The following is a 24,082-nucleotide window of genomic DNA, read 5'->3' as shown; positions in this document are numbered from 1 at the left end:
TAACTGCCATGTTGTAAGTGTGCTGGCTTCTGTGGTTTATAACGGGAATGCTGCTCGGATTGTTGCATCCTTGCCCTCACACCTTGACTTTGGTGTATCATTTGGCTCCAGAGGCTTAAGCCTCTCCTTTTAGTGTGTACGTGTGTGTGCATATGCATGCGTGCTTGTGTGTGTGTGTGTGTGTGTGTGTGTGTGTGTGTGTGTGTGTGTGTTTGGTGAAAAGTGATAGAGAGAGGTAAACCTTTATTTACCTTTATTTTAGATTTGCTTTTTCTGGGTCAGGTGTTCTGTATGCTACTCGGGGTGGGTGGGGGGAAAGGAGTAAGTGCTAGTCTTTTTCTTCTCCTTTATAAGCAACGTATATGAGACATTGGTTTAGCTGTATTCCCCAGACTGTCTCATAATGCTCTCATCTGTTACAAGACCTGTCATCCGCTCCTCTGACAAGTGTGTGCTTCAGTACCTGGGCACTTAGCTCTGTGGGGATGCATTTGCTGGCTAAAGCCCAAAAATCTAATTAAAGTTGTACCCGTCACCCAGCTGGCTAATCCCATGTGCTTTGACAGGAGCAGGTTTAATTTCAGGGTAGTTCATCCTGAACCCCTCTGGTTTCACATGCGTTTGTTGATGGATAGCTCCAGATGAGATTATGACAGCGTTCAGGGCGTCTCTTGTGATCCGTAGTCAAAACATGGCATTTGGAGACAGTGTCTGTAGGCTGGTTGGGTAGGGCTAGGACCACAGACCTGAAGTAGTGTGACTCAGGAATCAGAGTTCCCCTTGCCTCGTTTTTGTTGCAATCGGGTGGGAAGATTCTGAGTTGGAGTCCCTGTAGACCGGTATGCAGTTTAAATGGCCTTTGCTTGAGGAAGTCCTGTCTTTGCAAATTCCAGCCACTCTTAAGAAAGGCTGAGTGCACGGGGCGCCTCCGTCAGTTGGGCGTCCGACTTCGGCTCAGGTCATGATCTCACGGTTTGTGAGTGCGAGCCCCACATTGGGCTCTATGTTCACAGCTCAGAGCCTGGAGCCTGCTTCGGATCTGTGTCTCCCTCTCTCTCTGTCCCTCTCCCCCACCCCCTCTCTCAAAAATAAATACTAAAAAAATCAAAAAAAAAAAAAAAGAAAAAGGCTGAGTGCAGAGACTTGGGTCAAAACCGGGTTTGAGTTCTGGCTCCACCACTGGCTTGCTGTTGGACCATGAGCCAGTAACTTTGCCTTTCCAAACTGTGGGGTCCATTTCTTCTTAGAAAAAGAGCTTAGTTGTAAGGATTGTCTGAGATCGGGGACAGCACTTACGAGCATAACACCTGGCACGTCACAAACGATCAATGAGTAGTAGCTGTTCTGATGGTGGAGATGATGCCACTCCCCTGGGAATGAGAAACTTGGCAGTTCGAGTCGGTATCTTGGGAGCAGGGGGCAACAGTGCTGGGCTTGGGTTCGAATCTTGGCTTTGGCAGGTGCTTAGCTCTAAGCCTCTAGGTCAGTTGCTTAACTTCTCTCAGCTGAGGTTCTCTCCCCTGAAATGGGGTTGATTTTACCTATTTTAGGATTAAATGAATGGATAGTAACATTTAATGCATGAGAAAGCAGAGGTTCCTGGCACGCAGAGGCAGATGTGTTGGACTCCTCCTCGTTCCTCTTTTCCTGCTTTTAATTGTGTGGCAGGTGCTGGCTCAGGACTTCAAATGACAAACCACTGCCCGCTAGAATCTAATGGACACTGTTGACTAATAAATGTGGTCTGCCCGGTTACCAGCCAAGTCAACAAAGCTGTAAATTTCTTCCTTGATCAACACTCCCCTCTCCTCAGAAGAAAGTGCTTGTCTGTTCCTTTCCAGCTGATTGATCCCTCTAGGAAGGGGGGCAGAACCCTTTTCGAGTGACGGATTCTGTAGTACCTCAGTGGCTTGTGCACGGGGCTGCTGTGGAGGCTGGTGTAAAAGGCTGTTCCCATCAGTTTTCACGTGGAATTGCTGTAGTCTCTCTGGGGGCACAGACAGAAAGGCTTTCCCTTATCTCTGGTTCTTACTTTATAATTTCTGTGCCAGGCTCTGTCCTGGGCACCGGGAGCACAGGACTGAATCAAATCAGACACAGTCTCCGAAGGAATCTGGCAGAGAACTAGAAACACAGACAGAGAGCTAATTAAAATATAGCGAGATAAGTGCGGGTAGGGGGATGGGCCAGACGCTTTGGGAGCACAGAGCATGGATCTACACTAACAGCAGGGGTGGGAGTGGGGAGGGCTTCACCGAGGAGGAGGTTTGGAGGGGAGACTTGAAGGCTGAGTAGCTGTTTGCTGGTCAAGGGAGAGCCTGTGTGGACACCTGGGGAGCATGCACGAGCCTGGCACAAAGAAGAACAGTGAGTGGCTGGCAGAGAGGAGAGGGCGGAACGTTCCATCTTCCATCACACCCCGGCTGGGGTTGGAGAGAGGGGTGGTGCCTGATGGCTGTTAAGTGACTCAGCTGGGCCTTGACCCCTGCCCGGTTTGAACTCTGACTCCTTCGTCCCTCCCCCGCCCAGCCAGCTTCCTGGTGAAAGCCACACTGAGTTCCTTGCTCAGAACTTTTGTAGTCCCCGCAGCCAGGACCACACAGTGCCACACGCGTGTGTCAGATCTCTGTGGTGAGCCCGGCTCATTCCAGCAGTTTCCGTTTGTCCATTTATTCATTCATTGAAGCATATGAATTCTTTGTTCAAATGTAGCTCTTCTGGAGAGAAAACGTGAAGGCAGGGCTGCTCCGGGAGAAGTGAGGTGGGAGGCCGGGCACACCCTCCCCCACCACGTCACCCTCCACCGCCCCCAGGGGCGACAAGGCTTCGGAACATGGGCTGGACACTGCTCTCTCATGCTAATTCTGGAAATTCTTACATCACTGGGTTCCTATACCTCATTAAGATTTTGGAGAAGTTTCCTTTGTGTATTGAAAAAGGTAACCACTGAGCACTCTGACAAGCTTTCTCACAGCGAAACCTGAGAAGGTGGAAATTTGATGGATGAGAACCTTCTCATTCTCCATCTGGCCGGAGATAAAACAAACCAGCTGACTGCAGAAGGAAGTAAGAGGGCCTGGCTTTTCATTTCTAATGTGATTCTAAGATTATAGGGATATTTTATTTTTAAAATAATCCGCTTCTTTTTTCTGTCATTCTCCCTGTGATATGCAAAGGCGACGCTCAGCTCAGTGTTGGTCCAGAGCACACCTGCGCATCTTAAGCAAAATTGCCCATTAGGTGAAAAGTGAGGCCACTCGGTTGATGTCACTGCACGCAGATCCTCCTGTGGCAGCTCTCTTCTGGAAAGCAAGGTGGTGGTCTGGTACGGGAGAGGGGTTTTCAGACTCTCTTCCCTGTCCCTTGGTCCAGAAGCAAGTAAGACAGGTGCGCCTGAGGGGGTTTGCAGGTTCCTCAGGGTAGTGGCTTCTTGCACTAAAATCAAGTACAGATTTCCATGTTTGTCCCCAAGCCAACCGGGTCCGTTGTTGGAGGAAGGCCCAGGAGTGTGCAGTCAGAGGATGCGAGGGCCAGCCTTGGGTTTTGCTAATCCCCGGGCTTCCTGGGCTCCCTTTGAAAAACCACTGGTGTGGGGGCACCTGGATGGCTCTGTCGGTTGACTGTCTGACTCTTGATTTTGGCTCAGGTCATGATCCCAGGGATGAGGGATCAAGGTCATTGGGCTCATTGGGCTCTCATTGGGCTCTGCGCTCAGTGTGGAGCCTGCTTGGGATTCTCTTTCTCTCTCTCTTTCTCTTTCCCTCTCCCTCCCTCCTTCCACCCCTCCCCTACTTGTGTGCGCATGTGTGCATGCATGTGTGTGCGTGTGCTCTCTCTCCCTCTGTCTAAAAAAGAAAAAAAAAAAAAGGGAAAAACCACTGGTTTAGTGGTTTAGTGAAAAGAACGTGAATAGACCTGCTTTAAATCCTGATTCCGCCACCTTTTCCTTTGGGTAAGTTGCTGGTGTATCTGAACCTCTGTTTCCTGATTGGTAAAATGGGTGGGGTCAGAGCATCTGCCCACAGGGGTGTTGTGAGAGCTGCGTGAGGGGATGGTTGTAAAGGGCCCATCACTGTCCTAAACGCTGTAGAGGTTTGCAGAGAAAGGTGGTGGGTGGTGTTTTGGGAGGACGATCGCTGAGGGCCAGAGCAGTCCGGGAGGGCATCGTGGAAGAGATGGCACTGGGAATGGACCTTGCAGGGTGAGCATGCTGTCTCCAGGCAGAACTGGGGGGAGCTATACTGTCTATTTCCAGATGGAGAGGGACAGGTGGTCAGGCGAGGTAAGGCTACAAGGTAGGCTGGAGCCCGTGGTGGGAAGTAGGGGGCCTGGGACGAAGGTTTGTTAAGCAAGGTGGCTTCATTCACAGTTAGCATGAGGTCACTGCGGGGTCCTGGGTAGAGATGTAATGATCGGGGTGTGTGTGTGTGATTTGGTGGGTGAACGCAGAGATAGACCAGTTAGGAAGCTGTTGCACTTGAGCAGCTGAGAGCTGATTTCTGAAGAAGGCAGAGGCAGGGGGGTGGAGGGAGAGGAGGGCTGAGCAGGGAGGACATTTTTCTCCCCAGTACTTCCGGTTCTACCTGTCCTCTTAATACTTCCTCAAGGGAGGATGGGGGACTGTCCGGGTACTCAGAGTCCCGGTTCACCAGGCCAGCCTTGCTGATGCGTGGGTTACTCTCCCTTAAGGCAAGAACCCAGGTTCCGGATTCCCTAGCTTTCTTGCTGCAGACCTAACCAGGCCTGGCACTTGTTGGGCAGATGGCTCCCCTGAGCTGCATGTACCCTCCTCCTTCAAAAAGCAAAACCCAGAACAGCCGTGTTTTATCAGAAAGCCCTGCTTCGGGTAGGCCATTTTCACAGACTTGTACTTTGATTCCCAGTCTGTGGTTGGTTCAGCTCCTGTGAGAACTCCAGGGGGTTGGGGGTAGGGGTAGCTGGCAGGGCGGGATTTGGGCACTCGTGTCCACGTAAAATCACCACATACTCACCCTTCCTCTCTCGTGTGCTCTGCGCGGAGGCTGGGCTCTCCCTTCAGGCCTGAGTCACCTGTCAAGGTGTGTGTGAGAGCCAGGGGGAGGAGCGGGATCTGGGGCCCGGTGGGTGGTGATGCTGTGGCCACAGGAGGAAACCTGGGAGTAGAGGTCCACCTGGAGGATATGCGTGCATAGGGCGGGAGATGACGTAGTGTCGTTTCCTGTGCACCTGCTGTGCCGGGTGCCCATCGCACATTGTCTCATTTAACCCTCTGGGGACCCTAGGAGCCTGTACCGTTATCCCCATTTACTGGAAAGGAAACACTCAAAGATTTTTGTTATCTATCTGTGGTCACACGGCTAGTTAGCGGTAGAGCCCGGATTCGAGTCTACTTCTGCCTATCTTCACAGCCTGGGGATATTGAAAGAGGTTTGGGGAAACCACCCAAGATTATCAATTTTCGGTTCTGATTGTTTTGCTCAGGCGAGACATGCCGTCTCCATGCCTCCCCTAAACATTTATTATAACTCCACTGGTGCCGAGCACAGGAGCCTGTCGGCGCCTCTGTGTTGCCATGGCAGCTGCTCCTCCTCAAGGCCACCTCAGCACACACGTGCCCCCCTCCCTGCAGTGGGCCTTTTACTTCAAGCCTTCTCTGACTGCTCTTCGCGTGAGGTCCAGGGTCCTTGGTCCTGCCCCATTCATTAGCAGGAGGGCGTAGCTTTCAGGCTGGATGTTTTGTCAATCCCGAGTCCTTGAGAAACTGTGACATTAGCTTGGGGTGTTGGAATTATTGACCAGTGGCAGCCGGTGTCCCAGAGTGGTTTTCTATTTCTTTGGTCTTAACAGAGGTGCGGTTGGGTGAGAGAGAGCGCAGAATTTGGGGTCTGACCGACCTGGGTTTGAATTTCAGCACTAGAACTTACTTGTTGTAAAGCTCTGTAAACAACTTTCAGCCTCCGTGAGCCTTGGTTTCCTTTCTATAAGCACAGGACTCAATACTTACCATGTATGCAGTCATCAGGGCTCAGGATGTTTTATGTCCAAGGGCCTTGGCACATGCTTGGCTCAAGGCGGGTGCGGGGTAAATAGTAGTTTCTATTACAAATGGTTATAATAAGAGAAATGCTTTATCCTGTTTGGTGTCCTGACTTTCCCTGAGACTCTGATTTACGCTGAGGTCCTTCTACCACCAAAAATACACACACACGCGCGCACACACACACACACACACACACACACATTTGCATAGGCTCCCGGGGACCCATTCAGTGGACCTCAGATTAAGCACCTGTAATCTTGAGGAATGACCCAGTTACATGTCCTTTGTGGGATTTTGGAACAGGTCATTTTCATGTGGTCAACTCTGTTAGTTTGGGGAACATGTGGAAGAAATGTGGCATATTGGTCACCTTTCTCACTTAAAACATGCAAGTTCTTAATCTAGGTACCCGCATTAAAATTGTATAAGCAAATGAAACGGGAGAGCGGAGTAAATTGCTGTACGTGCACATAGAGACTAGAACTTGAACCAGACATTAAAATAATGCGTCTGATGGGTGCTAACGTGACGGAGAGAACGGAATCAAGGAAATGATGTAAGTGGACCAGTAATTACTATGCATGTAAACGGTGTACACTTTTGACTTAGCATATGATGCAGAAGTATTTTAAGATTAAAAAGGAGGCATGATCTTTTCAGGATGACCTTTCCAAGATGGCGGGCAAACTTATTGTGAATTTAAAGATGTACCTTTTGGCTTAACACAAGATTTTATGGTCCCTATGATCCAGTTTTTAGGAGGAGGTTTCTTTTTTTCTTTTTTTTTTTTTTTTTAACGTTTATTGATTTTTGAGACAGAGAGAGACAGAGCATGAACAGGGGAGGGTCAGAGAGAGAGAGGGAGACACAGAATCTGAAACAGGCTCCAGGCTCTGAGCCGTCAGCACAGAGCCTGATGTGGGGTTCAAACCCACGAACTACAAGATCATGACCTGAGCCGAAGTTGGCCGCTTAACCGACTGAGCCACCCAGGCGCCCTAGGAGGAGGTTTCTACGAGCAAGTGTCAGATGACTGTAGGTGGGGATCATTTCAAAAGAAATCCAGACCCTGGTCATAGTGTGGAAGTGAGCTTGAGAGGCTGGTAATCAGAGGTGGCATCAGGCGGGTGCTGTCCCTTAGTGACCATGATTGTGGGTAAATAACTTTACATGAGCCTGTTTCCCCATTCATAAAATGGGGAGCAATCCCATCTACCTGATCTGTCCGTCCGTCGATCCATCCATCCGTCTGTCCTCCCAGCAGATATTTATTGAGTGCTATTCTGGTTGTTTACTGCATTTGCCATTCCTAGGTGTTGCTGCTGATGTTCTAGGGGCTGTGTTCTGAGCACCCTGGTTCTTTTTGGTGGGAAATGGTATTTAAAGACTACAGTCTGGATGCCGGGGAGGATGCTGATTTTAGGCTTTTGCAGTGAAAGGAAGGAAATCGCAGAAAGTAGAAGTTCATCTTGATAGTTGGAATTCATATTTACAAAGACATGTTTGTACTTATTTTTGTATTTGTATTGGTTTTCACTTAGGCTTGTAGTCTTGGTTCTCATCACATTAATAATTACTTATTTAATAAGTGTATATATACATGCACAGTTTCAGAATAACAATACAAATATTGCTTCCAGCATGATTACTCAAACAGTGTAAGATTTTCTGCAGTGGTTCCTTGTGTCCTTGGAGAAGTACCCCACTTAGGGGCATATAAATTACTCTGCTTTTAAGTTGCTGAAATAACTCCTCCCTGTTTGGCTAACCAATCAACTTGATATACAGTTTGATTTATTTGTTTGTTTGTTTGCTGTGCTTCTGGTTTTAGGAGATTTTTATGTTGTTTTTCAAATAGTTACCTAAACATTTAAACGGCTTCGAGTGTCACATCTGTAAAATGAGTTCTTCTCCCTCCTTCTACCATGTTCTCTTTTATTTCCCTAAAGGCAACCATCTAATTTATTTTATAGTTAAATACATGACAGTATGCTATACATTCTTTTTTTTTTTTTTCCCTCCTGGGTTCCTCCTGAACCCCACCTGAGCAGTACATTCTGAAGATTACTGTAGGGCAGCGTATTGATAGAGTCCTCATTCTTTTTTCTTTATCGGTTCTGAGTGCTCCATTGTGAGAATGTCCCATAGTTTATTCCTTTACTGGTGGATATTTGGGTGTTTCCAGCTTTTCGCTATTATGAATAGTACTTCAGTATTACAAATAGTGTATATCCTGAGGTAGTTATAATCACGCTGTTTACTGTTGGTTTTGTGGTTTTCTCCCTGACATTATAACACGAGCATTTTCCATGTTACTTGTGAATGTCATTATTGAAGATAATTTTTTTTTTTCCTGATCAGGAAAGTAATATAGACTTATTTAGAGATTTTAGAAACTCAGAAAAATAAGAATCAGTTGAAAGTCACCCACATTCCCACTGTTTAGGTATACTATTTTGACGTGTTTCCTCATGGGCTTAACAATATTTTGTGTAAGCATTTAGGAAACAATCAGCATCATATTATATAGTATCCTGGTTTGGTGTTCCTCAGAATTGTGTGCTTTTTTTTTTTTTATACCATACTGTTTATAATTAATTCCCTATTGTTGGATATTTAATTTCTTTCTGGTTTTCGGTATTATAAATAATGTTGTGATGAATGTGCATAAAGCTTTTTCCAAATTTCAGCTTATTCCTTTTTTTTTTTTAAGTTTATTACTTTTGAGAGAGAGAGCGCGAGTCGGGGAGAGGCGCAGAGAGAGAGGGAGAGTGAGAGAATCCCAAGCAGGCCTGGTATGGGGCTTGAACCCACGAACTGTGCGATCATGACCTGAGCCGAAGTCGGACACTTAACCGACTGGGCCCCCCCCAGGCGCCCCCTCAGCTTATTTTTGAAGCTGGTTTTCACGAGACCTTCTGTGAGAAGGAAGCGCATGTTTGTTAAAACACATCTGTTCGCTTGCTCTTCTATAGCGGAAACAGGGGAGGGAGTGTCCCCTTGAAATCTGTGAAATAAATTCTGTTTTTTCTTTTCCTTTGGGTAGGACCTTAGGAATGAAGTTGAGAAATTACGCGATGAAGTGAATGAGAGAGAGAAGGCCGTGGAGAATCGTTACAAGAGTCTTTTGAGTGAAAGCAATAAAAAATTGCACAGTCAAGAGCAGATGATCAGAAGTCTAACAGGAAGTATGAATCCAAAGGACTTGTTGCTTCGGGTACCAAAGCTTCTTTTTCTTTTGTGTTTAAATCTGTTGACTTGCCATAGGTCGTTTTGTTGAAAAACTCTTTTGCAGAAATGCGTATATAAAAATAAGGCTGGCAAAAATGAGTATAGCCTTCGCTGCTGTGTGTCAGAGCACATCAGAGCTTTCTTTATGTCCTTTGGACGCCAGCCACCAGCAAGAAGGGAAGGGACTGATTCTGGGTCGTACGACTGGTCGGCGGCAGAGCGCGATTGAGGCCCTGGGCTGTTGCGCTCCAGAGGCCGGCCCGCGCTTCACCGAGGTCCTTGCGCCGTGAGTGCCTGCTGCTCCTGACGTGCACCGTGGCCTCTGACTCTGTGCTTTTCCTCTAACTGTCCCTTTTTGTCGCGGAGTACCCCTCTTGCTTGATCGTACAGTGAAGTTTTGATTTAGTGCAGGCGTACAGGTAAGCCAAGCTGGACTCACCATGGGCATTTAACTCTGCCTCCAACTGGAGCCTTGTTAAGATGACAGTGAAGGGATGAAAGGTACAAGCCCACAGGACTGAGAGCCTTTGGGTGATTTTATTACTTTCACTCAAAAGTGAAATAAGTGCCAATAAGAAGCAAGCTGGTTTACCCTACAGAACCCAGAGAGGCGCAGCAGGCAGATGAGGGTCCTGGTTCCTTTGTAACCAGGAGATTTGGCTGGAATGCTGGGCAGTTTGGTGACCGCGTCCTCTTCACCGTCTCTCTGCCGAACCTAAACCAGAGAAGCTCTGGCCTGGGGGTCACCAGATACAGCTGAAGGCAGGAGTGGGTCTCTTGGATGCAAACGAGGAGGGAGTGGAAGGCAGGAGTGGGTCTCTTGGATGCAAACGAGGAGGGAGTGGAAGAGTCCTTGAGGGGAGAAAAGACAGTCGGGCGTCTTCCAGCAGGACAAGCAAGTCCCCACTTGGTCCTCTCACAACGAGCCTGCACTGCCCTGCCCTTTCCACACTCAGAGCCTCTGAGCACTTTTACCTTTAAAGGTAGCTGGACAGCCTGAGTTCCCCAAACAGGAGAAAAGTGTCTAAGAGGAAAGACAGACAGACAGACAGCACAAAGCTGTGTGGAGGCAGTAGAAACCGGAGGATGTGAAGCAGACCAGACAGCTCTCCAAAGGCTCTATACTATAACTTCTTTAGATAGGAGCCAAGATCAGGATCTGAAAAATAAAAGATACTTGGAAAAGAAGAATGAGCTGTTGGAAATTGCAAGTGTGATTACAGATATAAAAAGTTTCATAGGAGAGTTAGAAACACTGGAAGATAAAGTTGAGTGAGTTTTCCAGAAAATGGAATCCAACAAAGAAACAAACAGGGGTGAGAAAATGAGAGGGAAGCAATAAGAGCTGTAGAAGCCTGACTCAGGAGCTCCAATCTCTGGCCAACAGGAGGTCCCGAAAGATGGGACAAGGCAGAGCGGAGGAGGGAAAACCTGAGTATTAGGAGAGCTTCCGGAGCGGAAGGACAGACACCTGTGCCTCAACAGGGTCTGCTGCGTTTCTTACACAATGAGTCGTGAGTGACCCACACTGCCAAGGCACGTCCTTGTGAAATAGTAGCACGTGGGGATAAAGAGAGGCTCTGAGAGGCTTCTAGAGCGAGATGCAGAGGACCCAGACTCGGAATAACATCAGAGGTCTCAGCAGCAACACCGGAGGCCAGAAGGCAGGAGAACAGCACTTTCAGATTGTGGGGGAAGAGCGACGTCCAGCCCAGCATTCTGTACTCCGCTGAGCTGGCGGCGAGAGGGGGGCGGACAAAGGCGTTTTCTGGCATTCGGTGCCTAAAATCCTATGCCTCCAGGGTACCCCCTTGCAGGGAACTCCTGAACAGTGATCCTATCCATACAAATGAGAAGCTCACTGAACAGGACAGAGACGTGGGATCCAGCAAGTAGGGGATTTTCCTAGGTTGTGGTGACCAGAAGTGCCAGGGTGCAGAGAGCTTGTATTTGAGTGCTTTCGAGAGAGGGCCTCCACGTTGGGCTTTCTCCAAGAAACAGAAACGGAGCCCTTCACTTACCTGGTGTGTCTGGCTCCATCTAGAGACATTTGAAAGTTATTTTAGAGAGTTTAGAGATGAATTTACAGGGGCGCCTGGGTGGCGCAGTCGGTTAAGCGTCCGACTTCGGCTCAGGTCACGATCTCGCGGTCCGTGAGTTCGAGCCCCGCGTCGGGCTCTGTGCTGACGGCTCAGGGCCTGGAGCCTGTTTCGGATTCTGTGTCTCCCTCTCTCTCTGGCCCTCCCCCGTTCATGCTCTGTCTCTCTCTGTCTCAAAAATAAAGTAAACGTTAAAAATTAAAAAAAAAAAGAGATGAATTTACATTAAGTACCTAATTTAGTTTCATGAACTAAGTGGACAAATAGAGCAAAGCACTTGTTACTGATTCCAAGGAAAGCAGAGAAGCAAGCACGAAAGGAGATGTGCTCACGGGAGGGCCACGTGGGTGAGTCGTGGACAGCATTTGTGTGGTCATGATGCTGTGAATGCAGACTGTCATTTGAATTGAAATTGTAACTATCAGGAAAAGTGCTGAGGTGGGGAGGCAGATGATGTAAGAGCCAAACCCCTGAACTTGTGCCGTAGGAGCCGAGACCCATGTTACTTTCACAAGTCAGGCCGCGGGAGAGTAGGAATGTAATATAAATAGCGGAAGAAGCCGAGGGGCTGGAAGCTGTGTTTTCCTGGGAGTGGGGCCCGGAGGTGAGGAGGAAGAGGTGGGGGCTGACGTTCTCCCTGTAAGCCGTGCTGTGCTGTTTGATTGTTACACAGCGTATACGTATAATTGGACTTTTAAAAAAGGAAAATGAAAAGCGTTACGTCAAGCGCAGCTGTATTATAGCAAGTCTAGAAATTCAGTATTGGTTATTTGGTTTCTAATTTTTCCTGGGACAGTTAAAGAGGTTTTTATAAGAAAAAGTGCCTCTGTTTTTTTCATGTTTGTGCTGATCTCCTTTCTCATAAAAGCTTGACATGATGAAGTAAGTCTGATAGGTTCTTAGGAATGAGAGGTGGTTCTCGTCCTTAATTTCTGACCCAGAGTGGACAGACCCCTAGCTAAGGAGTTTCTAGGTTTTAAACACTTAGAGATAGATTCCATGCTTGAACTTGGCCACGAGATCAGAGAAACGGTCTCCAGTCCTGTTGTGTTGTTGAATGCCAGATCTTCTGAAGGGGTCGATGAGGGGGACTGTATTGTGCGTCATCACGAGGACCCTTTCATCTGTGACCACACCTCAGAACACTGTTTGCAGTTTTTCTTCCCGAAGCCCAGTTTCCTCGCGGATATCGATGGTTCAAGTTTTGTCAAATTTGTGATGTTTCGAGAGAGACGGGATTTTGTTGGGTTGCGACAAACACTTCCTCTATCATCGCAGTAACCCCGCAGGATAGGAAGCAGACCCGGAGGTCACGCCCTGGCCAAGGGGGACCCAGGATGGGAACCCCATCCCATGGGGCCAGGCCTGGGCTTGGTGCTCCACACCCGTTGGGCAGCCATCTCGGTGGTGGGAAGAAGGGCTTTGTAACGACTGCCACCACCTTGCCTGTGCCGTGCCCGCGGGCTGCTTTTCTCCTGGGGGTGCTGGCTGCGTTACAGTTTTGTGATTGCCTAGTATTTGGGGATGATGGAAATTTTTTCGAGGAAAATAATGTGAAGAAAAAATAAAATATCTTCCCTTCAAGAGTTCTGGACAATCTGTTACGAAGATTTTTTTTTTTTCTTGATGAAAACTTCCTCACGATTTGTTTCCATAGAAATTCAGTGAAAAAGATTCGGAAGCAGTCCAGCAGAACCGTCATTCACAGACCGGGGAGGATCTCACGGTCAGGAGTGAAGGCTCCCCGGAAAAGTGCTCTTTGTGGCGGTCACCATGCAAACGGCTCTTCTCCGAGGTAAGCTTGACCGGAGTCGGACGTCACACGTGAACTCACGTTCTCTCCCGACACGTATGTGATACCTGCTCTCATCTAGAGCCCCTCCAGGGCCTTCTTGCCAGTAATTGAGCTTCTAACAGATACGGGGAGGGTTCTTTGTCTGCCTTACAGATTAGTATCCATTAGCTGAGCACTGGCATTTGCAACACTCAGGAAACTGGTAAATCACAGCTCGTTGAAGATGAGCCTAGGGGTTGCCTGGGTGGCTCAGTCCGTTAAGCATCTGACTCTTGATTTTAGCTCAGGTCATGATTTCACAGTCCGTGGGTTTGAGATCCGTTTCAGGCTCTGTGCTGACAGTGCGGAGCCTGCTTGGGTTTCTCTCTCTGTAAACCCGCTCACGTGCTCTCTCTCGAAATATGAACTGTAAAAAAAATTGAAAAAAAAAAAAAAGAAAAAGATGAGCCTTGTATTTGCTGTCCCAGGGTTCACCTCTCAAGAACTATGTAATCTCTGTATGTAATTTCTGTGTTAAGAAAATTTTCCTGTTCAAATACACACGAAAACTGGCCCAGCAGGCCCTCCTTCCTGGTCTGGCCTCAGGTCGCTCGCCATCATCTCTAACTACAGCTGACTTCTTGCAGATTCCTGAAAGTGCCGTGTTTGCGCCTCTCTCTGTGCCTTCGCACGTGCTGTTCCATCTGCCTGGAGTGGCTTTTGTGTCTTTGTTTACTGGGTGACTCCTAAACATCCCTAAAGGAGCCCCTGTGGTGTCGCCTTCCCTGCCCCTGCTTAGCAGTGACGTCTCCTCTTCCTCCCTGGCGCTCAGCACTTTGCACGCCCATCCTTGTGTTGGTGTTATGGGATCCCCGTAACACCCATAACCATCACCATAACACCCGAGTGGTGCCCCTCACCCAGGCCCTTACACACCACGGATGGCACCTCAGGGTAGGGGACTGGAATTCGTGTGTGAATCCCGATGCCTGGCCCAGTGCGTGGCCCAGTAAGCAAATGTCTGTTGAGTGAAGAAATGATTTGGTTCGTGTGACATACATACAGATTGCTCTGACCCCCAGCTTGCATGTGATGCAACTTGGCAGCCAGATGTGGGAAAGGAGAGGAGCTCACTGTAGGCCAAGGTTTTGGTTTTTTTTTTCCCTTAAACCTGGCTTTAATTAAGTTCATACATTCAGAAGACAGAGAACTCTTACGCAAATTAGCTCCCTGATGAATGGCTCTGATCGTGACGTGTGGTTTTGTGAAGGGTGATTCTCACAATAATTAACAACCGGTACAGCACGGGCACACCCATCGGATCAGACTCGGGCAGTAGGGCTGGAGTACCTGCTCTGGTGCGGGTACCAACCCTGCGGTTACTGGATTCTGGAGAGGTCCTAGGGGAGGGGCCAGGGCACCTGGGGTGGTTGGGGAGGACGAATCAGGGGTCGTTTTACGGCTGGTGTAGGAGTTGTTTGGCAGCCAGTGCTAGCTGTTGCACTGTGGATAGGCTCAGGGTCAGCCCTGGGCCGGGGGGCATCACTGACTGGACAGTGGGGGCTTTTTCTTACCTCCGACCCTTGGTGGACTGGCATTCTGCCGTTTCTCTTGGATGAGAATACCAGCATAGCGTCGAGGACCCCTTGGGCTGGGCCAGAAGCCTGGAGGCCAGGATTTTTCTCTTGGCTCTGTCACCACGTAGGTGATGCTGGGCATTTAGACGGACAGATCTTCACTGACCTGAACGCGTCTCATCGAACTTTGCTATGTCGAATCCTGTTTTAGTCACGTAAACTGTGTCTAAGTGTCGAACGAAACGTTTATGGGTGTGTGGAACAGGCTGAGTGTTTTCCAGTTTAATCTCACTAGTTTGATCAGCTGTCCCGCTTTTTTGGTTTCTTGGGCTGGGCGCTGTCTGTACTGCGTAGAATGACAAGTGAAGAGTCATCATTTCATTTTCTGTTACATGTAGATGCTGGTGATGTTTAAATTACCACAATGCCTTAGTATTTTATTTTATTAAAAAAATTTTTTTAACGTTTATTCATTTTTGAGAGACAGCGAGACAGAGCGCGAGCAGGGGAGGGGCAGAGAGAGGGAGACACAGAATCCGCAGCAGGCTCCAGGCTCCAGGCTCCGGGCTCCAAGCTGTCAGCACAGAGCTTGATGAGGGGCTCGAATCCATGAACCGTGAGATCATAACCTGAGCTGAAGTCAGACGCTCGAGCTACTGAGCCACCCAGGCGCCCTTAAGATGCCTTAGTGTTTTCGCAAAGGCTTTAATTCTGTTCTGCAAGACTAATTGCTAATTGTGGGTAAGGAATTATAAATGATCGTTTTGGAATTATAAATTTCTAAAGTGTCAGTTCAGGTAGTCCCGACTGGGCGCAGCCTGCAGTTTCCTTCCCCTCGCGCCCCTCCTCCCCCCCCCCCCCCCCGCCCCCAATGAGAAAGGTATGCTTTTTAGACCGTAGTTCGTTCTTTGTAGAAAACGTGGATTTCTCCTGTTGTGCCCTCGGCCACTTTGTGTTGATTTAGGGTTTATCCTCTGCCCATTTCTACAAAGAACTTGAGGCTATGATGAGGTCTCCATGGAGTCTGGGCGGTCTCTGTTGCCTCTGATCACTGTGGGATCCTGAGAATTAATGCTGGACGATCAGGGAATTGAAGAACAGAGAGTAAACCACACTGACCGTATTTAACTCGCCTCAGCCAAAGATTTATAGCTTGGCTGTTGACATGGTTGGGACAGTGCTGCTGAATTTCCTGAGTATCCAAACAAATGTCTTTGTTGCCGAGCTGTGACATAGCTACCAAAGTAGACACCATCCATCTAGCAGGCCACTAAATTGCCCTGCTTACCAAGAAGTGAGCCGTTAAGCTTTCTCTTTACATATCTGCTACCTCTTCAGGTTGTGGTCTGTGCATGACATGTGTTTCCTTCTAGTCATTAAGGAAACTGTGCAGAGTAGGAAATGCCCAGGATTTGTGTTGGAACGCCCGTTCTTCTTGCTAGTTCCGTGACCTTGGGCAAGTCCCTTCATCTCTCTGAAACCCACCCTCCCGATCTGTGAATGGGGGAATTGCATGCTTACCTCCTGATAGAATTGGAAATAATGTAAGTGCATTACTTAAGTGTTTTCTGGTTGCAAGCTGTGAATCCAGCATTGAGTAGTGTGGTCAAAACAGTCACAGCGAAAGGGAGTATTTGTTGGGAGAGCTGAGTAGCCGTGTCTCGGGGAGGGTGAAACTGTGGCAGCCCCGTGGGCAGCAGAGGTCTTGAACCCTCGAGCTCTGTCCTTGACATGATGCACACCCAGTGTTCCAGACTTCTGGTTTCTCAGTTGAAGTCTCTGAATCCGGAGAGAAAGTCAAACTGGTTCAGTGTGGGTCCAGGGGGCTGGCTCACTGACAGAGGGGGCTTCCAGGGTCTTGCCCCTGTGTTTTAGGGACAGTTTTCAGATGAGAGAGGGGAGGAGGGGTGAGCTGTGTGGTCATTCCAAGGGCTGTGGAGGAACGACTGCAGGTAGGTGTGTGGCTGTCATACTCTCCTTCGGGGTGAGAGACCTCCTGTCTGGCTGTGTCTTGTTCCTCGTCTGGGGGGCAGGAGGGAGGGTGGGGGTGGCTGCTTGTCGCTCCCTTCTGGGCAGCCTGGCCCTCTGCCTCTACGCTGAGGAGATCCACTGGTTTGTGAGCTCTGCTGAGGGAGCCAGATGACTTCATTCTAATGGGGCATGATTCAACACAGGGGAGTAGGTGAATGATGAAATGGGACCCAAATGGCTCTGAAGAGTTCATTTATTTAACATGGGTGAGCTATTTGCTTCTAGGAAGACGTTGACTCACTCTGACTTCCATTATGCAAAATACCCACAGGAATCTCTGCTCTTAAGATCCATATCGGTGCCTGTGTTCTCCGCTTACCCATTTCGTGCAGATTACCCATTTTCTTGCAGATTCCTGAAAGTGCCATGTTTGCGCCTCTCTCTGTGCCTTCGCACGTGCTGTTCCATCTGCCTGGAGTGGCTTTTGTGTCCTTGTTTACTGGGTGACTCCTAAACATCCCTAAAGGAGCCCCTGTGGTGTCGCCTTCCCTGCCCCTGCTTAGCAGTGACGTCTCCTCTTCCTCCCTGGCGCTCAGCACTTTGCACGCCCATCCTTGTGTTGGCGTTATGGGATCCCCATAACACCCATCACCATAACACCCGAGTGGTGCCCCTCACCCAGGCCCTTACACACCGTGGATGGCACCAGTCTGTGGCAGCATTTGGTCTGTGCCAGGTACTGTTCCTGGCTTGGGACATGGCTGCCCACAAGGGGCCGTCGGACCTGTCGGCAGGTGGTTGGTACGCTTGCCCCCGGGGTGAAAGTGAACCAGTGCCGTGGGCGCTGGAAGGGGGCATTTTTCTCTGTCAAGCAAGGCTTCCTGGTGAGAATGTGGCCTAAGCAGACCCCGTAAGGTGCTTGGGAGTGTGTCAGTGGAGAGGGGTGAATGATGGTCTCTGCGGGGCGGGGGCGGGGGTCGTTCCTCTGGAGCTCGGACGGAGGGGTTCCTCCGTTCCACTGAGGAGGAAGAGCGGGGGGAAGGGAAGTGCAGGTGTGGGCAGCTGGCAGGTGGGGGTGGGGGGTTCGAAGAGCTGCCGGCGAGAAGGCCGGAGGGGGAGCTGAGCCAGGCATCCGGGCCCTCGCCTTGCAGCGGGTGGTCCTCTGGGGCCCCGCCCACCACCCTCCGGTTAAGACACGGGGCCTGGGCGCACACACTCCACATCTGGAGCCCACTCCATCCGACAGAAGTCCGTATTTACCCGTTTCTTTTCCTAGCCCTTCTTGGCTGGCTTTGCAGTTACATACGTAAGCACAGACTCTGACCGCCGCTTGTCAGCTGGACGGCCTCAAACACATGTTCCCTCTCAGACAGTCAGTTTCGTCATCTGAAAAATGGGAGGATTAACACGCTTCCCTGGTTTCCATCAGACACGATCTGTGTCCCAAGTGCCTAGCATAGCGCCAGAACGTGGGAACAGAAGTTATGGCTGACGTTACCGAGTGTTTATCTTGTACCGGTCATCACCCTGAGAACTTTGTAGAGATTAGCTCATTCGGTCTCCTTCACCGCCCTGTGAGCGACGTAGAATCATTACCTTCCTTTAGAGGTGTGCATATTGAAGCACAGAGAGGTTGAGGAACTTGCTGAAGGTCACACAGTTAGTAAGGTCACACCCTCCTAACTATCCCTGCCCTTCATGGTAGATGCTCAAGAAGCAGTAGGTTTGTTTTAACGTTTGTTTATTTTGAAGACACAGCGCGAGCGAGGGAGGTACAGAGAGAGAGGGAGCAGAGGATCCGAAGCGGGCTCTGTGCTGACAGCAGAGAGCCCAGCGTGGGGCTCGAACTCACAAACTGTGAGAGCGCGACCTGAGCCAGAGTCGGACGTTCAACCGACCGAGCCGCTCAGGCAAGAGGCAGTAGTTTTTTAAATTTTCTTCATCATTGTTGGCTGCCTTTCATGTGGTTGACAGTGACAGTGATTCCCTGCCAAGCGCCCCGGTGCGTCGCATCCATTCTGGGGCATGGATGGCCGGACTGAAGAGCTCAGACCTCAGGGCCTGGCTGCCTGGGTCCGTGCCCTGCCTCTCCACCTGACCTTGGCTGCCGTCAGCCCTCTGTGCCGCAGCTCCCTCATCGCGGAAATGAGGAGGGTGGTGACACCTCAGCTCCCTGGGTCCTTGGGAGGCCTGAGAAAATGCCCAGGGAGCACTGAGCACAGTGGCTGACACCGTCTTGTTATCCTGTTCAATTCTTCCCCGGGCTCTTCTCGGGGACCCTCTGTTGACGCACATGGTGTATACAGGTGGGAGCCGAGAGAATCCCACGTGACACTGTTGCTGTGCACAAAAGGCATATGGGAGCTCCCTGTGCCAGGGACATGTGGCATGATTTACAAAAGGGCCCGACATTTCTAGCAGTCTGGGTACCTAACTTCTCATGACCGAGCTGGTGGTTTAGCATTTGGAACCCTTAATTAGCAGGTGGTGCCTTTGCCTTGTCTTGTTCAGGGCGAGGGGCCTGGTGGTGTTCTCGCGGGTCAGGGGCCCCTAACCTTTCCTTGCCCTCTGCATCCCTGCGGCCGGCAGTCTGCGGAAGCCAGGGATCTCTTCCCTGGAAAGGTCTTCCAATGCATAAAATATATGCACAGGATTATAAAGGAAGCCAATTACTTTGAAATTCAGTCATCAGACTATTGAAAAAAATCTGCTTTGGAAATGGTGCTTCTTTATTAACGCATTAAATGGCGGGGTCTCATGATGAGTATAGTGACTGCTGTAGTTCTGAAGCGGTGGTAAAAATGAATATTTTAAGATAACTTGAGATGCCTGTAACACATACAGGGTCCCTGCGTTTCTTTGGGATGACACTGTCACAGGAAAACACCAACACCGCTGTGGTGCAGTAACCGTGCTCCTTTGGGTCCAGTCAGGTTCCCACCCGTGTCCCAGGCGGTATCTTAACTTTAGGAGAAGGCATAGGTCAGTGGGAAGTACAAGGGCTGCTTGCTGTTCTAGTCTCCCCACGACCTGAGCGCCTCCCTCGAGCATTTAGGGAGCATCTCGTCCACGCAGGACGCTGCCCCAGTCTGCGCATGTTAACTTTATTTAGCGTTCTTCCCTTGTCTTGGAATAATTTCAAATTTATAGGCAGGTTTCGAGAATAAAAGATTTTACCTTTCCTGAGGCCTCTGAGAGCAAGTGGCCCACGAGAAGCCCTGTCCCCTCTGAGTCCCCTAGCGTGTATTTCCCGTAAGCAGGGACACTGACCTGTGTGCCATGGTGCAGCCATCAAGGGCAGGGACTAGGCCGACTCCCCCCCCCCCCCCCGCCTTCTAATCCTCAGACTCACGGGTGCTTCACTGCTCGTCCCGCAAAGCCCTTTGTGGCCAGAGGATCTGATTCGGGATCACACGTTGCTTTGTCGTGATTCTTTAGTCTTCAGTCTGGGGCAGTTTCTCGGTCTTACCCTTGACTTTCATGCCCTTCATAATTTTGAAGTGTCCAGGCCAGTCATATGTAGAATGTCCTTCGGGTTGGGTTTGTCTGACGTTGCTGGGTTGATCGGGTTCAGGCAGGTGTATTTGGTGGCAATATCCTCTCATCGCAGCCTGTTGGCCCCCAATTTAGATTTGTCTCATTACCGGCCAAGCTGACTTCGACGGCTTTATGCAGGTGGCGCCTGCTAGGTGTCTTGACCACGTGGGTACTCTTTTTCCTTTGTAATTGGTAAGCATTTTGAGGTGTTTTGAGCCTATGTAAATACCCTGATATTCTTCACACTTTCACCCATTTGCGTTAGCTGGCTACCTGAGGTCACATAAGTAGGTTCCAGAGATCCCCCTTAGGTCCCTTTGTCATCACTCTGTTCCGGATGCCTTTAGAAGCGGCTCACTTGGCCTTTTCTGTTTTAATGTAAGTCCCTTGTCCCTTTTGGTTGATGGACTTCTATTCTCCGGAGCAAGAGCAACGTGGAGAGGCGTTCTCTGTGGTGTTGCGAAAACGATGACCAGCCGCTTGGAGGGGAGGCAGTTTCACGACTGGTGGATCGGGTGACAGCGATGATCCTTTTATAGCAGCCATTCGGTGTTGGAAGCACAGCACTCGGCTTTGTTCCGAGGGACGTGGCGGGCAGTCATTCCCCACTCCTCCTGCAGGTGGTGCTCTGCGACCGTGGCCTGCCCGACAGCCTGGCACCCGGGATCACCTCCGTTTGGATTTAGAAACTACCCACATATGTTTGCATAACGTCAGGATGGACTCTTTTACAGTTCTCCCCTTAATGTCAGATGCCCGTTGTCATTTCCAGGAAAAGCAACAATTAGACTATGAAGAGCTGATTCAAGTCTTAAAGAAGGAGCAGGACATCTATACTCACCTGGTAAAATCTCTGCAGAACCCAGACAGGTAAGGTTACTGTTTGCACCTCACACTCCTACGTAGACACACGCATTCCGAATAAATACGGTTGGCGTCTGAGGCAGCAAAGCCATCCTGGTTTGGTCAGGAAGCTTAGATGATGCTTGGATGATGGTTGCCTGACTTAAATCGGGTAAACCTATTTTATATCGAGAAGCATCTGACTTTGGGGTTGATTTCTTTCATTCTAATGAACTCAGGATAAAAATAACATGACAATAATTTCTCAGTAATCTATAGTGCCTTCTTAATAGATACAGAAATACTTCCATGTGTGTTACCTCGTAACTATTGTTACCCTATTTCCCATAAGGCCACGAAGACTGAGGGAGGTTGAGTGTCTTTTCCAAAGTTACACAGGTGGTGAGTGACCGAACCCAGGGGCTCATGCAAGGTTCTGGAGCGACTTGTGTCTTTATAGAACTGCTGAAATGATTTGGTGCCTGTGAGGTGTGTGACGAGAGCCCCCCGCGGGCGAGTGCTCTTGCTCTGTGTCCGCGGGCAGGTGGCCCACTCTGTCCGGGGCCTCTGTTCGCCAGTGCAGGATTGGCCTCGGTGATTTGTCACCTCACTAAGTCCTCTCTCTACACAGTGGGGGTAGTACGGGTGAGAGGATACGGTTCATTTCAAAACTATACAGAAGTGAGGGAGGTGGGTTGGGGACACCGAGGGAACGATAGCGGTCATGGCTGCCCGGTGGTCAGGGCTGGGCTGTGAGTAGATGGGCAGGGGCTCATTGTATTAGCTTTCTTCGTTTGTGTCTGTTTAAAAGTCTCCATAATAAAAAGTTAAGGTATTTGTCCCCTTACTGCTCCTTCTAAGACTTTCACTCTGGCTGGAATGGTCTTCCATTCCTTCCTTCACCAGGGCCTGGGCCGTGTGCCCTCCTGCTTCTGCCTTCGCACCGTTTCCACAGCCTGCCTTTGTCTCCCAGAGGTCCTTGAGGATTCATCTGGAGGGCTACCCTCGTGAGGAGGCTGTCCCCAGGATGGTTGTCGTCGTGAGTTTTCTGCCCTCGCAGCTGCCTTTGCCACCCTCTGGGCACGTGTCTGTAACTGGCCTGCCTCCTCGTGGGGACCCTGCGCCCCCTCCGGGTGGGATGCTGTGTCGCTCAGCTCCATTTCCCCCGTGCCTGTCACCGCGGCTGGGGCGGAGTAGCCACGCAGGAAGCCGTGAGTGGACGGGCCCCCCAACCCCCGCCTGGTCTTCTGAGAGATGACATAATTTTCAGATTTGTTGATCTGAAATGAATTTAGAGAAAATGGAAACATGCCGATGAGATTCTGGGAGTAGGCGTCACTCTGTAAAAGTGGGCCTTTTCCAGAAGCCTCAGCAGCTCGGCGTTTTTACAGGGGGCGGGGCCGGTGAAGCTGGGAAACTCGGGGGCAGCGGGCCAAGTCAGGTTACCTGGGCAGCTTCTCTGGGTCCTGGGCCGCGTGGGGTGCTTGGCACTATCTCAGCTTTTACTGCTCCCTTCCAGAAGCGCCTTCCCCTGCCCTGGCGTGACGGCCAACAGTGTCTCCAGATAGTGCCACATATCTCTTGGGAGGTTAATTGTCCCCAGATGGGAATCACTGCTGTAACTCCCGAGAATCAGAAAGTTTGGCTTATAAATACCCTCTTTTCGTTCGGGAGTTGCTCAGATGTATGGAAAGAGGGAAACGCCTGTCGAGTTGTCTCGTGTGTGTTGGGCCCTGTGCTGAGCTCTTTTCCCATGCAGCTCTCGTTTCATCCTCAGAACAGTCCCGAAGGAAAGGTATCAGCCCCATTTCACAGATGAGGAAGGCAGGGCTCCGGCAGTTTGACCGACCTGCCTGAGGTCCGGGGCGGTGGTGCCGTCGGGAGCTTGGCTCCGGCTCCTCGTTTCTGCCTACCCCTCCCTCCACGTTGCAGAAGGAGGAATACGCAGGGCTTTTGTTTCTTTCCAGGCGAAACACCTTTTGTTCCACCAACTCCTCACACCTGGAAAAGGCCCTGGAGTTAGGGGAACATAAATGACAGGCACAGGAGCAACAGCGGTGTACTTTTCACCCTGTCAGGAGACGGAGGAGGGAGTGCAGCCGGTCGCGTTCCTCCGCCCTCATCGCAAGAGCTGCGTGGAAACACGCTCCTTTTTTTTTCTCCTGCTGAAATGTCTCTGCAGCACGGCTGCATCCGAGCGAGTGCTGTGACACCTCCGTGAGGTTTTCCATCAGCCTTACAAATTGATCATTATGATTGTCTTGAAATGGAACTAGGCACACGTTGCTGGTAGGGCCCCTTCCCTTGCAAGGAGGCTGCTTCACAACGAACCATCGTCAAAGCAGCGAGCATAGACGATTAGACATAACGGTTTATTTTCCTTCCGATGTGTGTTGATTTATGTGCGCGGTTCAAGGGGTGGAGCTGGAAGAAATCTCTGAAGGAGAGTGGGGCTTGAGTCTCAAGCCCAGACGTTAGGAGCAGTTGCTGCTAATGGTAACCCTTTGGGGGCTCTGGATCCCTTTTGAAAAATCTGATGAAAGCTCATGGGCCCTCTCTTTAGAAAAATCCACATGTTCTTAAGTATTCGCATGCGGTTTCAAGGTGTTGATGGACCCTCTTAAGGAACCAAAGGTCAGATGCTGGACAGAGAGTGATGTATTTCTCAGTATTTAAAAGAGGAGGCTTTCTGATGTGTTAAGGTGTTTTGCTAGTCTCGAAAAATGTTCATATATTTTGTTTTAAGTTTATCTGTTTATTTTGATAGAGAATGTGTGAGTGAACGGGGGAGGGACAGGGGGAGAGAATCCCAAGCAGGCTCCGCACTGGCAGTGTGGCTTGGAAATGTGGTGCCCCAAAATATGTTCATGTACTTTGACCCAGCAGTTGCACTGCTGGGAATTGGTCTTAAGAAACGAACCTGAATGTGAAAAGGTTTTAGGCACAGAGATGTTCAGTGAAACATCGCTTATGTTATTCAGACGTTGGCCGGGGTCTCTGTTCCTCTGAGAGCTGGGGGCACTCAGTTCAG

General features: G+C 49.8%; 1 protein-coding gene across 5 annotated transcripts in view; it reads left to right on the top strand.

Moving 5' to 3' along the window:
• The window catches only part of CDK5RAP2 (CDK5 regulatory subunit associated protein 2), a 172,574-nt gene that overhangs the window by 66,958 nt on the left and 81,534 nt on the right, over window positions 1–24,082 (top strand). For all 5 annotated transcript variants that reach the window (XM_030294528.1, XM_030294525.1, XM_030294524.1 and 2 more), the window contains 3 exons: window positions 9,066–9,236; window positions 13,007–13,144; window positions 20,981–21,078. In XM_030294528.1, coding sequence (XP_030150388.1) covers window positions 9,066–9,236; window positions 13,007–13,144; window positions 20,981–21,078 — 407 coding nt within the window. The remainder of the gene's footprint in view (window positions 1–9,065; window positions 9,237–13,006; window positions 13,145–20,980; window positions 21,079–24,082) is intronic.

This window comes from Lynx canadensis, chromosome D4, assembly GCF_007474595.2.
Source record: "Lynx canadensis isolate LIC74 chromosome D4, mLynCan4.pri.v2, whole genome shotgun sequence".
Lineage (NCBI taxonomy): Eukaryota > Metazoa > Chordata > Mammalia > Carnivora > Felidae > Lynx > Lynx canadensis.
The sequence above is the reverse complement of the archived record's forward strand: the minus strand, read 5'-3'. Positions and strand labels throughout refer to the sequence as shown.